This window comes from Neolamprologus brichardi, chromosome 23 (genome assembly GCF_056152115.1).
Source record: "Neolamprologus brichardi isolate AB-2024 chromosome 23, ASM5615211v1, whole genome shotgun sequence".
In the NCBI taxonomy this organism is placed as follows: Eukaryota; Metazoa; Chordata; class Actinopteri; order Cichliformes; family Cichlidae; genus Neolamprologus; species Neolamprologus brichardi.
Window position 1 is genome coordinate 19018833 of NC_142125.1, and position 14598 is coordinate 19033430.

General features: G+C 40.9%; 1 protein-coding gene across 3 annotated transcripts in view; it reads right to left on the reverse strand.

Moving 5' to 3' along the window:
- The window catches only part of LOC102778049 (kalirin-like), a 59692-nt gene that overhangs the window by 43579 nt on the left and 1515 nt on the right, over positions 1 to 14598 (reverse strand). For 2 of the 3 annotated variants that reach the window (XM_087836774.1, XM_006800317.2), the window contains exons 2-12: positions 5860 to 5934; positions 5634 to 5748; positions 3786 to 3978; positions 2684 to 2907; positions 2127 to 2451; positions 1345 to 1467; positions 1064 to 1255; positions 821 to 952; positions 602 to 736; positions 416 to 508; positions 27 to 149 (exon numbers count right to left, since the gene is read on the reverse strand). In XM_087836774.1, the coding sequence (XP_087692900.1) occupies positions 27 to 149; positions 416 to 508; positions 602 to 736; positions 821 to 952; positions 1064 to 1255; positions 1345 to 1467; positions 2127 to 2451; positions 2684 to 2907; positions 3786 to 3978; positions 5634 to 5748; positions 5860 to 5934 (1730 nt within the window). Of the gene's footprint in view, positions 1 to 26; positions 150 to 415; positions 509 to 601; positions 953 to 1063; positions 1256 to 1344; positions 1468 to 2126; positions 2452 to 2683; positions 2908 to 3785; positions 3979 to 5633; positions 5749 to 5859; positions 5935 to 14598 lie in introns of all 3 variants that reach the window. The other variant, XM_087836772.1, reaches the window with a different exon arrangement.

The window sequence follows — 14598 nt, forward strand, 5'->3', positions numbered from 1 at the left end:
ATATGTGGGTCTTGAGCCTACGGTACCTGTGCGACCTGCTGGAAGTCGTCGTGGCGTTTCTGCAGCGCTCGTGCTCGGTGCAGAGATTTCCCCACGCCAGTGTGTTTGTTCAGGAAAACCTCACCATGCTGCTCCACCCAGTCCAACACCTGGGAGACAGACATGTGGAGGTTAACCTGAATCTCAGATCTTTTTTCTCCTGAGCTCAGAATTTTTGAATGGTACACAACTTATATACAAATGCACAAAAATATCTAAGATTTTAGATAATTTATAAAACAAACAAACCCAGACATTTAATATAATGTGTGGCTATAAGAATTTTAGTTTGGACATTGAAGTGGATTCTTCAGAATCTGGCTCTGAATATACATCCATGTTTCAAACTGGATCAGCATCTACATTTTGGTCATACCTGTTTAACATCCTGCTGAAACACACACAGCTGCAGGCGCTGATGGAGGCGGAGCTTGCGGTGTTGCCATGCCCTCTCCACTTCATGGTGACCCTGCAAAACAGAGGACAGTCTGTATCACTCCACGTATCTTGCTGCCTGCACATTGGATGTGGAGGATGTGAGACAGGTCATGGAGGGACATACCTGCATCACTTGGTGGAGAACTCCCATGATGCTGTGTGTGGCGGCAGTGAAGTCAGGTTTGGGCACTGATTCGTCAGAATCTGATGCTGGGCTGCGCTGGAGGACATCCAGTAATGCTTTACCGCTCTCGCTGACCTGAAGAAGGACAGGTGTTGATAAACAAAGAGACAGACAGCTGTCTATCACACACAGGATTTGAGAGCACAGACAGGCATGTACCTGTGTGTAGTTTGCAGAGATCTCTTCATTGAGCTCCTGGTGTTTTTTTACAGCAGCTTCCAGCTCTGCTGTCGCCGATGGCAGTGACCCTTCAGAGCACACTTGAACCCAGCCCTCCACCCGATGCAGGAACTAAACAGGGAGAGACAGACAAGTAGGATTTTTGACATGAGAACATCACCTGACTGTTGCAGTGTCATATAAGAGGAGACAAGTATGGTAATATAAATCAATACAGGTCACCTGTTCTGCCCCCTGGTGGAAGCCGGTTGCCATGGCGAGCGTGTTGCTGCGCTCCTCCAGTGCCGTGGTCAGGGACTTCCAGTCTTCCTGTAATTTTGACGAAACCATGGCGATCCGTTCTGCACCATAATGACCAGCCTCTGCGAGCCTCGCCGCCACAGTGACAACGCTGTCCACGTTCACGCTGCCATTCTGCACAAACACAAACATGTCAGTTCAGCTCATTAAAACTACTCTGTACAAAAACACACACGCAGATACATGTGCACTCGCTGACTGACCATGCAGTTGGCGGTGAAGTGCTGGTGTTGTGTCTGGAGGTCGACAGCGTGCTGGTGGTTCTGACCGACCTCCACCAGGCTCTGCATGAACAGCTCTTTACTGTGACCGATCCACTCGGACATCTAAGACAGAGGGAGACAGAAAGGTTAGCATCCAGCTATCTGTCCAGGATGCTAAGGTTGATGTGAATAAAACAAAAGATTAAGAAGCGTTAATGTAAGGGACATCAAACTGAAAGTGAGAGATTGAAAACTTAAATTTGATGGACACAATACATAATACAAAGAAATGCAGAGCATCATAAAAGATAGCAAACTTGGTGCAAAAGTTATTGCATTTAATTTAAGCACCATGAAACTCATTATGAACTTAATGTAAAGGATGCCAAACAATGTGTGAAAAAGCGAGGTTAGGCAATGCAAAAGTAGCTCAAAAAACCATTTCCAGTGTTACCATCCAGAGGCTCAACAGACATTAACTCTGCGAGAAGGATCGTTATAAAATCTTTATTCATTTCTGTACTTTACTCTAAGGGCTGACAGCTTCTCCTGTCTGAAACACATGTCACCTAATTTGCAACATGTCAACTGTGATTTGCAGCTTTGTTCTCGTGAAAACAAACATGATGTTTGTCGACACATGGGAGAACCCCCCAGAATTTAAGTCAGTCTTTCGAGAAATGTGACAGCACCTACATTACTGGGGCAAACAAATATTTTTTTTTTCATTCTGCTTCCAACCAGTTAGGTTTTATACTTGCTTATCACAACATAAACCTCACCTTGGTGGCGTCCTGCTCAAAAAGGTGTAGCTGCAGCGCCTGGTCCAGGTGCAGCTTCTTGTCACTCCAGCTCTGCAGGAGGTGGGTGCGAGCCGCCTGCAGTCGGTCCAGCAGGGACGAAACCTTTGGAGCCACGCTCTGGAAGTCTGCCCCACCTGAGAGCCAGCTGCCGTGGCTGCCGCCACCCCCACCACCTTCATTAGAGGTGTCACCGTGTGAAGGGCCAAGGCGCATACGTTGGAGTAAACACCGGCCTTCTCGGTCAAGTGCATCAACTGGTGCTGTGGCAATAGTATTACGGAGACGACCATGTTCCTCAAGAAGTCTAGAGAGAGAAACAAGGAGGGAGACTTGGCTTTAATGACCTTTGAAAGAGCTAATTTGCCAAGAAGGTTTGCAGTTTTAAAGGTGTTCCAGATCCACACCAAAATCTAACGGGTGCTTTCTTTGCCTGTGCGCCAACTCGGAAGTTTCATGAAATCTGACTGGAATTGTGTGTAATTTTGTAGGTAAGCGGTTAAGATTATATGGTAAACACGAGAGAAAAAAACACTCACTTGCGGGCCTCATCAACATCCTGTGGCTCTGGTATGCGGTTCAGTCCGGCCTCTAGCTGTTCCAGCTGGGCCAGCAGCTGTGTGGCGGCCCCTGAGAACTCCTCCAGGCCCAGGCGTAGCTCAGTCCACTCTACATGGTCATACTCCAATGAGCCGCCGAGGTCAGAGGTCAACTGGGAGGGGTCGACAAGCCGGGACAGACCCTCCACGGACACCAGGCTTGTCTGGAGACAGAAACAGGTTACTGCATACTGCAGGGGAATGTCAAGAACTGAGTAGTTGTATTATAGACAGGAGAATGGTGACTAAGCTGTCATCCCTGATGGACAACATCTCCCACCGAGAGACTCTGACAGCACTGAGCAGCTCCTTCAGTGGGAGACTGCGGCACCCACGATGTGGGATGGAGAGATTTCGCAGGTCTTTCCTCCCCACTGCTGTCAGACTCCACAACAAAGACTCCAACTGATCAAACACACACACCCACACATGTGCAACAACACTAAGTGCAATACTCTTTTTCTGACAAAGTTGTATTTTTACTCAGTTGTATAAAGCATTTGTATTCTATTTTTATGCTATTGTATATTTTATTCTATTTATTCTACTGTATATAGTATTTTATTTTATTCTATTCTGTACAGTTGTGTACTGTATTTATTATTATTGTATTCTAATTTTTGCTATATAACTTTTGCACTGTCCACTTCCTGCTGTAACAAAACAAATTTCCCACGTGTGGGACTAATAAAGGTTATCTTATCTTATCTTATCTTATCTTATCTTATCTTATCTTATCTTATCTTATAGTACACACAGGTTGTAAGTAGTAGCAGTAACTTCTGTAACATGAGCACTTCATTTAGGTGTAGTGTTAGTATGTGATAAAGGGGTAATTTTAGAAGAACATCTAACATTAGTGGTTTTTCACTTGGGCACAGTAGTCAGTGGAGCAGTACTCTTCTTAGCAGTAGTAATACTTCATTTAAAAGTCAGTGCACTCAGTTTAACAGTACTGCCTGTAGAAGCGCTTCAGGTGGCATCAGCAGGAGAACTGGCACTTAAGGTAATGACAGCTGATCTTCACTGTGCAGTAATGTACCTCGAAGCTGAGCTTGGCACTGCCCAGGTTGGTCTTGTGTTTCTGCCAGAAGGTGTCAGGTTTGATGAGCAGCGCTGTGTGGATGTTGGAGGAAAATGACTCCTGCAGCGTTCGCAGTACTGGCTTCACACTGTCCCACTTACTGCCGCGCATGTCCACCACCACGGTGAAGCCACGAGCACGCACATCCTCACTGACAGAAAGACACACAGATGCAAAAGCTGGTAATACGATCCAGGTACTATTTTTTTCATCAGGTCTGTACAATTTTCTCAACCAGCATAAATTCTACAAAGATTTGACCCACGCTAGTTAGTAGTAGCTCCTCCAAGTCTTGGCTGGTTAAGACATTTCTTTAAAGATAGCTTAAGTCAAAGATGCTAAATCAGTGGTTCTTAACCTGGGTTCGATCGAACCCTAGGGGTTCAGTGAGTCGATCTCAGGGGTTCGGCAGAGCCTCCACCATGACATGCACGGCTCATTTTGTGCACCAGTAAAAAACATATTTACGTCTTGAATTTGAAAAAATTCAAAAACATTTTATTTGTCACTAAAGAGAGGTTCAGTGACTGCACATATGAAGCTGGTGGGGTTCGGTACCTCCAACAAGGTTAAGAACCACTGTGCTAAATACTATTTGAGGACATGACTTGATAACTGGAATTTCCTGAACAGGAATTTACACTGTTATTTTTTGGCATTTTACTGGATTTTTTCCTGATAGTGCATTAAAATTTAACAAAATACAAAAGGTTTTACACAGTGCCTCAACAAACAATCAAAAAACAAAATACTCAAACAAAAAGAAAAGGAGAATAAACAAATACCAGTGACGACTGAGGGAACATATGTAATAAACAGCACATCTGAAAGATGACAACCAGACAAAGGACATAAAAGACAATATCATTTTCAATGACAAAAACCAACTCTATAAAAGTTTTAAGCAAATTAAAGTCGTTCACTGTTTCTGTGAGGTCATTCTAGGTGGAGGGGCCACAAGCGTTTCTGCTATAAGGCTCGGGGCTAGACATGCTTTAAAAGTGATGAGGAAAATCTTGAAATCAAATCTATAACATGTGGGAAGACAAAAGAGAGAACCCAGGATCCGGGAGACGTGATGCCATCTGCTAATACATGCCAAGCTGCTGCATTTCGAACTAGAGAGGACAGAACTGCCATGGTCAAGCCTGTAACACTATAAAGGCTTGGATGTGTTTTTCCAGGTGTGAATTTAAAAGCCTTAGTTTAATTCTGAAGACAGGTCTTAATTCGACAACCGTGGGTCGGGTCAAACTGAGCTCGTAAATTTCTGGTATTTGTAAACAGGGTTTCAAAGAAACTTTCATTTGAGTACTACAGTTTGTAGGATTAAACAATAAGACTGAACTATCTGATTTTCAATTATTCAGCTAAAGAAAACTTTGTATCATCCAACAGTTTTAAAGTACAGCTAGGCTTTTGGAAAGTTCACCTGTGTGTCGTCTACATAGCAATAAAATTTAGCTGAATAGAAGCTTATAAATACAAAATAAAATAGCACATAAAATGGAACCTTGTGTTACTCCACAGTAATTGTAACCTGTAGATGACCTATGTTGACATAAAAGGGTTTTTCTATAACACTGAAAGCAGCCAACACTTGCTTAAGCCCCTAAGAGCCTTTTGGCCTCCAAAACAGTGAAGGCAGTGAGTCATTACAGAAATCAGTGTTTTTATGATCTATAATGGTAAAATTAACAATCCCAATTCACAAAACTGTGTCTATTCATAACATTTTGACAAAGTATATATACTACGTACCCCAGGCTAACTAATATTTAGGTAAGCTCTGCAAAACAGCTCTACCTGGGTATCGTGGACAGGTAAGTGACCAGCCGACTGAGGTCCTCCTGTTTTATTCGATCATGATTGGTCCTCGCAGGGAAGGTCAGGATTGGTCCACCTCGTTTGTCCCGTCCACCTGAAAAACACATAGAGCAGTTACTCAAACTGAGTTACATGAAGACCAAGCTGGGATAAAACCTGCAGCAGTATTAGTGTTTTTCTATTTTCTTTGCTTGTTTGTTTTTACCCGATACGAAGGCCACTTTCTCTCTGAGCACCGTCAGGACATCGACTGCCCGGACACACTCGGCTTTACCAGAACCTGAAAGACAGATAGAGGAAATCTTGAGCTGCAGGCTTTTGTCTAGTCCAGCTAGAGATCTACCACCATAGGAACCCCAAATCAAAGGTAAAACACAAACACTCTTCAAGCCCCCTTTATCAACGGCCTACTTTTTTTCTGATTGGCCAACATGTTGAAATCTTTCTAATCACATTATTTTCAGCAGCTTTCTTCACTTCACCACCAACTTTCTATCAGTGGGGCATTGTGAAACTGGCATGAATACAATGTCACCCGCACTACCGACCACACCGGGATGCCGTCATGTAAAAATATTACTAACAGTGGTCAAAAACTCCACACTGACTTATCGTTCCAGCTCAAGATATTTGAGTGGGACCAGTGTGAAAAACACCTACAGGCTGATGCTATTATCACTCATCAATTTTTCAGTTCATGTCAAGTTTAAAAAGTTGAGAAAAAAAGGACAAGGAAACATCAAACTACTTCCTCTCATCTACCAAAATCAGGCTTCAGCGCGAGGAGCTGACAGACATTTCAATTAAAAAGCTCCTGCAGCTCAGGGAGCATGTCTTTGTGTACTTGTATGCCTATATTTGTGAGGACTGTGCTGAATTTAAGACCCTGTGAGGACATTATCTCTGAAAAAACCCACAAAGGTCTGTTTTCAGGGGTTGAGATGTGCTTTTAACATTTGATCAGGTTTAGGTTTGTCATGGTTTAGGAGCCTGAAAACACATTTTGTCATTGGCGGTCCCCACAAAGCTAGGAGTACAAACATAAGTGTGTGTTGCAGACGGCCTCCCATGTGCGTCAGATCATCCTCCACAGCGGGGAGAAAGCTAATCCAACACACACACACACACACACACACACACACAATGAAGGCATTAAACGTCTCACATTAGCAGCTCAACGAGCAGCAATAACCCTCAGAGAGAAAACCTAAAAACAGGAAGGAGAAGAGAAACACTTCTCCAACTTAAGCTCCCTGCTTGCAGCACCCTATTTCTCCTTCTCCATCCATGTCTGTCAGACTGACCCAGACTGACTTATTAACTAATCAGCTTCAGACCCCTGATAATCCATCAAGGGTTTTAGTCAGGCCACACCCATGTGTGATAATAACCCAAATAACCTACACATAAATTCACTGTGATAAGAATATTTACTTCAAACAGAAAGTAGAAAAGCCCCAAAATACTATGGGAATGACTGAAGACTAAATGTGATTTAAACCATAGGCTGTTGCAAAAATAAACCATCCAAATTAAGTGAAATATGGAGTTCATTTTCAATATTTTCTGCAAAAAAATCAACCAACAACAATAACAGAAGTCAAACTGTGTTCTACCTTCAGATGACTAATGAGCTGCACTGTTTTGCATCCGGTCCCCATGTGGAAAAATACCCTGATTTGGTCAATGAATCTGTAAGCAGGCCTCTTCATTTTAGCTTTCACCAACAGCTATTTTTACCAAAGGAAGGACAAACATCAACAGCACTGTGCCTCCTTTCTCTTCCTTTATGGTTAGAACTCACTAATCTTCACCTAACGATGTGGCGTACCTGTAGTATATCTGCTGATTTCCATGTTTGCATCCATAAGCCCTACATGGCCTGTGTAGGTTTTTGGTCATCCAGGCCATGGAAGTCTTATGCTCTTAAGTTGACAGCAACTAGACATATTTTATGATTCTTGATTCTCATTCAGGGGGCTTCTTCAGTTCGAAAGGCTCACGGCAAGTCCTAGGTATTTAAGCTCTAGTGGGATTAGAAAAGTCCCTAATGACCTATATACTTTGCTTTACAACTTTGTTCATATATTTATTAAACAACTAAGCTAAAGACAGGGCGGGTGAACGGTTATTAGGACCACCTCCAAGGTCACAACTCCACTAAAGGTTATATACCTGGGATTCCTCACCAGCTGTTAGAACTGAAAAAAACAAAAACAAAACACTTGGATGAGAAATGAAATATCTTGATAAATCTAAAAACGAGTTACAGTTTCCTTCAGTTCAAGTACTTAAAGTCTTGCTTTATCATTAAACAATCCCTTTAAGGCTCTTTTTATATGTGAATAACCATGAAGAAAAAGATCTTGGAAAATATAAAATTTCCCAGTGCTTAGACCCTGCAGGAGTAATTTGTAGACTTGCAGTGAATTACTGAAGACTTTACTAACTGTCTTTTGGAAATGGGAAGATGCATGTTTAATGACAATTGGGTTTAGAATAACTGTTTCTCTTGGTGATTAAACTCAGCCTTGCTGCTTTCAGATGACTGCTGAGCTACACTGTTTTAATCCTTTTCCCATGTGGCAAAATACCCAGACTTCTTCTGTTCCATAAGTCGAGTCTTATAATAGAAAGTCAAAAGAACTTGATTGTTTTTTCCATATTTGAAAGAATGCTAGGTTCTGCTTGGGTCTGCGTAACTGTAAATTTTATCATTAGATGCTGAGTGGGAGGGGCCATGTGGACGCCCACATGCCTGCCAGTTTTTGTGACTGTACAAACTCATCTGCAGAGACTTTGAATTACTATGCACCGACTATGCTTGTGCCCCAGGCAGCAGACTTCAAGTGGACTTCAAAAGAAATATAACAGGGGTGACTACTCAACTGTGGCATCTCCAGCTGTCCGTGTTCTCGACAGAGTATAATAAGGGCTAGCTTCTCACCTTCAGTCAGGAGCCCTTGGTGCCACATTGTACCTCTGCAGTGTAACTGTTCAACATGCAAGGTTACCAAAGCAAACTAGAATAGTCAACACAAACCATCATCTTTACTTACATCTCTACAAGAAAATGGTCTGCACTTCATGATCCGGCAAAAAAAAAGTCTTTCAGGTAGGTGTTTGCTCTTATCTGAGACTCAGAATGGATTGGACCGGATATCAAAAGCTATAATGCGCTATAAAGACAACTTTCCACTGTTCTTTGGTCAAAGTAGCTAAAGGTCATTTGCTCAAGAAAGAAACTTGAGATTGAGATCAGGGGTATAGTTGCAGCTCAGTAAAAGCAAGCGGTGGTGAGCCATCTTCACTAAATCAATCAATAGTATTAATATTTTAAGGAAACCCCACCTATTGAATAATAAAATAAGATATAAAAGTCCATTTAAACATTAATTGACTATATCCACTGTATCCTACAGAGGGCAGTGGTGGGCTTGAGACTGTCTCAGCTGATGTTGGGTACAAAAGACTTCAGCCTTCAATAGAGCTGCAGCAATTACGCTTGGTTAATGATTACTGGAACCAGCTAATGGACAGAAAATCAATCAGCATCTAGTTTAACATTCTGATAAGTAGTTTTTCAAAGATTTCATAGTTTTTGCTTCCCATACAGGAGAACTGGCCACTGTTCCTCAGCTGACATGATAGCAAATTACTTTTGAGCGTTAAACTCAGAAAGCAGATATTTGTTGATGTGATTTTGAGCTCTGTGTGAATCTCTGTATGGTTAATCAATCAGTTGATTAGTAAATTAATCTACGCTGAAAATCATGGTTAGTTGCAGTGGTGGGCTTCAAGCTGTCGATCAAATACATTTGGGAATCAGTGTCCAATGTTTAAATTAAAATGCAAAATCATTCAATCTGAATTTAGTTGCATCCCATTAAAAGAACCTAAAATCCAGTTCCTGCTCTGATTTCTTTAGCCTGAGATGAGCTTCCCAATGTGCTGCAACTGATGGTTTTAATTTCTGTGATAAATCATCAATAAGAACACTGAGAGCAGGCAGTTCTTTATCGCTGCTGATAACCGAGTTAAACTCCACACTCCTGCTCTTCACTTGCTGCTGTTTGTCTTGAATTAGCCGAATTTGAAAAAAAAGATGATGAATGTGTTGGAGTGGGTGGACCTGTTGTTAATATATGGCAGCTCTGAGAGCAGAAGCTAACAGCCTGCAGACGCTAATGAGTCGCTGGTGGGTGTTTGAGGTCTGTTCGAGTGTAAATACAACTGAACCTGGCACGTTCCGCCACATCTGATTGATCCTCGATCGGTTGTCAATCAAGGTGACACCATCGAGATTTGGAGGAGGGATTTCCACTCTGATAAAGCTGTCTGACACCAATAAAACACTCACTCTCTGAGTCAGTCACAAGCTGAAAATAGCGGCTGTGCAGAGCACATGAAAAGCCTTCAGAGGAACTTGCTGTCAGTCTGTCAGGACTCATCACACTGATTACACAACAAAAACTAATGAATATATTTCCCCGCAGTGTCCTCTGAATCTCTAAAATGTCAGCCTCGTGGATTTTAAGACATCACAGTCCGAGGCCAAAAATACAACATTACTTTCTTTTTCTGAGTGACCTTGGTGCCATTTCTCTGCTTGTAAAAACAGCCTCGAGACATCCAGTTTTTATGTTGCCCAAAATGAACTACACTGACATATAGCCTGATCTAAGTAAGAGCTACAAATACTGTTACTCACAGCCGTTTCATCGTGAATGCAGCTTCATTCACAGAAAATCACACAAACTGCTTTACGGTTTAACATCAGCTGCTCCACAATAAAAGTCTGCCAAATACTTCACAATAAAAGTCTGTCAGCTTCTTCACAATAAAAGTCTGTAAGATGCTTTACAATAAAAATCTGTCAGCTGTTTCACAATCAAAATTAATCAAGTACTTTAAAGTAAGTCTTTCCGCTGCTTCACAATAAAAATCTGTCAAATACTTCACAATAAAAGTCTGTCAGCTTCTTCACAATAGAAATCTGCCAAATACTTCACAATAAAAGTCTGTCAGCTGTTTCACAATCAAAACGTGTCAAAGACTTTACAATAAAGGTCTGTCAGCTGCTTCACAATAAAAGTCTGTAAGATGCTTTACAATAAAAATGTGTCAAATACTTCACAATAAAAGTCTGTATACTGCTTCATGCTCCTCTGTGAAATAATGAAATTCTTTTAGCCTCAGTGTTTCTACTTTCCATTAGTTGCAATGTGTAACTTGCTGTTACTGACAGTGCTGTCAGTGGTTTTGCTAAAATATCTTCTTCCATAATGTTCACAGCAGCTGATTACTGTACATTTAAACCTACACTTGTTCTACTCAAACACCACGTAGCTGATTTCTTGTTACTGTAAGCTATTTGACTTCTGCAAGTTACTATTATTCTTACTCTGTCTTACAGCTATAACCTTCCTGGAACACGACACAGCCCCACGTTGGTTGCTTGCCAGTTAAAATGTGATAATGTGACTGAACACAGCGTAAAAGCATAAAATCAACTGATAAAGAGCCCTGAGATCATTAAAGATCATCTGGATTGTTTGTATGTAACTGAAAGCAGAGATGCTGTAATTCATAATGACGCTGATGAGATGCAGTTTTCCTTCATGGTCAATTGCCTGATAACAGTCTAGCCGAAAAGATAAGTACATCACATCCATTTAGCAGCGCTTTTGTCCAAAACATGAAGAGGCTGCTGGGACTGAGCAACCAACCCTGTGAACGATGGCCAACCTGCTCTAAACCACTGAGCTACAGCTGTGGCAAATATTTAAATTACCACAGGGAGCTTGCCAAACAGACACCACAGGTCCCTTTGGGGACCCGTGGGGCTGTGTCCCACTTTTCCCTGCTGGTAATCCAGCTTTTCCTATATCCATATGTTAGGTTTGTAGTCATTTTAACCCATGGCTGGGTTATTTTATTTTTTAATTTTTTTATTTATCCAACACTTTATTTTTAGGTTTTTAATATGCAACGGAAGAAATCAGAAGAAATTTCTAATTCTGCTTTCTGTCAGAAATGTTTCCCATAACCCTCAAAATTCAGGTCAGTTTGCCTGCTGAGCACATGTCCTGAACCATATCTGGTGCTGCTCTTTACATCTTCACATAGATTTTCTTGCTACTATCAGCAAAACATTAGCAAGGTTGCCAAGCCATATCCTTGTAAAGCCTCCTCAGTGTTCCTTATATTCTGTACATCCCAGTATATTTCATTGGAACAACACATCCTTTAATGCCTTTTGACATTTGTGCGGTTCTAAAAACACAGTCTGGTTTGTCTCATGGATGGTCTGCTTGGTTAATACATGCCTCTGTGCAACAGCCACTTTTTGCAGTTCTGTTTTATTTTCTTCTGGTTTCTAGTTTTATTGGTTGTGTTTATTATCATTAGTTTAGCTGACATTAGAAATTATTATATGTTTTATTCCTTTGAGGCACTGATTTCAGGAATTTTACTTCTTCCTAGATTCCTTGCTGGCCTAATTTTGCTCTTTTGAAGAGATTTCGTGAAGAAACAAGTTTCACTCTTGTAGCTGAACAATATTTGGCTCTTACTATGCTATGTTTGATTCACCCAAATGAATCCCAACCACTACTGAAGGGCAGCAGTGAAATTTGCGAAGCTAATAAGGCTGTTTGGTCCACTAGCCTTAGGCTTTATTATGCTTATTCATAGTCATATCATACCACAGTTTGTGAACTGTAGACTAAGGTCGCATTTAATCTTCGGATTGTTTTGTTTTTCAACTATCTTTTCAATCATTCGATAAGTAAACGTTTAGAAAATATTTTTTTCAAGTTCACTGTGATGTCCTGTTTTCTCAGACCAACAGTCTGATATTCAATAAAGGAAAGCTGCAAGTATATCCGAGAAGCTTTTATTAATTTTTTTTTTAAGTGTCATTATGCAGCTCCTAATTACCTCTGCCAAGGTCATGAAAATAGTTGTATGTTCAAATATGAGAAGCTGATTAACTGATCATCAAAAGAAGCTTCTGATTACTTTCATTATTCAGTACACATTCTGAAATTACCTCCGCCAAGGTTAAGTCCTCTGAAGGATTAAACAAAATCTACGGTGCCAGCTCACAGAAATGTTTGTGGAGACGTAAAGCATGCTAAATTTTGGCGTATAAGCCTCAGTCAGACAGCCATGTGTAGCCCTTATCCACTAGTACCTACTCAGAAAAACAGAGACCAGTCAATAAACACAGAGTTTATTCCATCACTGGTGGGCAAGTGGTTGTTGGTTTACGGTACCTCTCAAAAGGTATACGGTGCTACACCGTGATTGATTTGGTTGCTAATAGATTGAGATGGTGGCCTACAATTTGCATGGAAAACACTGACTTGTCTGCAAAAACTCACCATTTACTCTCTGAGTGCTTTTAAAACTGTACAAAGTGCAGTACAAATTGTATCTCTTCAAAGTAAAAGTCTTACTGTCGCAACCAACATGTTTCAAAAAGGTGAACATTCTCAATCACAGTCAAACTTTTCACAGCTTCAGTGCTTCTTGGCAAGTAGTTGGCGAGTGTTTGCAAACAAGATGGTGTTCAATGACAAACAATGGGCAACTGCAGTAATCTTAGAGCACCTAAAACAATCACAAAAAGGTTTTTGATGCACCACCGTATACCGCTTTGCAACCAACCGACTGCCAGCAACCACCAACTAGTTCTCTAATGACCAGTGTTTATTGGGTCTTTAGCCGATCTCTACGATTAAAGCTGGAGGTGTGTTTACACAAGTAACTTCCGAATCATCTATCCATTTTTTGTCAGAGGTGTGCTGAATTCCTTAGATCAAGGTGAGTTCAAAGAAAAAGTTCAAACTTTTCCTGAGGCCACAATTTTTTTTTCCCAGCTCGGACTAAATTTGGCACAGATGATCTTCAGACCAATCCTGACAGAAGTTATCAGATGGATTTGGGATATCAAAAGCACCAGTCAATCACAGACAATCAAAGGGTCATATCACAGCAAGACATTACACTATCCTAACCAGCTTTAACTGGTGGACCATTTTTAGGAAGCACAACCAATTCACCAATTATACCCCCCAAAACCCTAAAAGATGACACTAGAGAACTTAATGTCTGGTTCCGCTATAAATGAATCTGTTAACTCTGGTTTTATTTCATTATTTAGCCCATAAACAAGAAACCAAACCAGTCTGTAAGTGGCAGAGAAAAGCAGTAAATCTTTCAAAATGACAATAAGTCTTCCAGTCTTCATTTGGCTTAATATCACTTTTATTATATTAAGAAAAATTAAGACTAATATGTGCTGTATTAAACCCATCCACCTACTATACATGGTTCAGATGGACACCCTGCTGTAGTGCAGATTTGCGGTACTTGTACTTCAAGTATTTCCTTTTCATGTTAACTCGTCCCTCCACTGCGGCTTTATTTAGATCAAGCACATTTTCATCCTCTGTAGTACGAGGATTCGCTGCTTCTCCTTTTTCCCTTTTTGCTTTTTTTCAGCCACCTCACACAGCCGAAGAGGAAATCATCAGCGGATTGATCAGCGGAGAAAATAATTAGCTGCAGTCCTGATCATTAAAATAAATAAGAAACAATCACACGTTCATCTCAGAAAAGCTTCAGGAAAGACAGAAAATCCATCACATTTGCTAAGTGATGGATCATTTTTTGTGTCATTTTTAATTAAACATTTTCAGGCAGCAGCTTCTTAAATGTGGATGTTGAACATTCTCCAATTTCTGTGATATTATGTCAAATTTGTTTTTTTTTGTTTTTAACAGCTTATCCAGCTTAAGGAGATAGAAGTTGGAGGGGTGAAAGGTGACCCAACCGTCATAATAACTGTTATGACTGCTGGGTGATAACAGCCTCTGTTTTTCTGTATGTTCAGATATATACACTAAAATAGTTGATTATTCCCAGATTCCCAGAT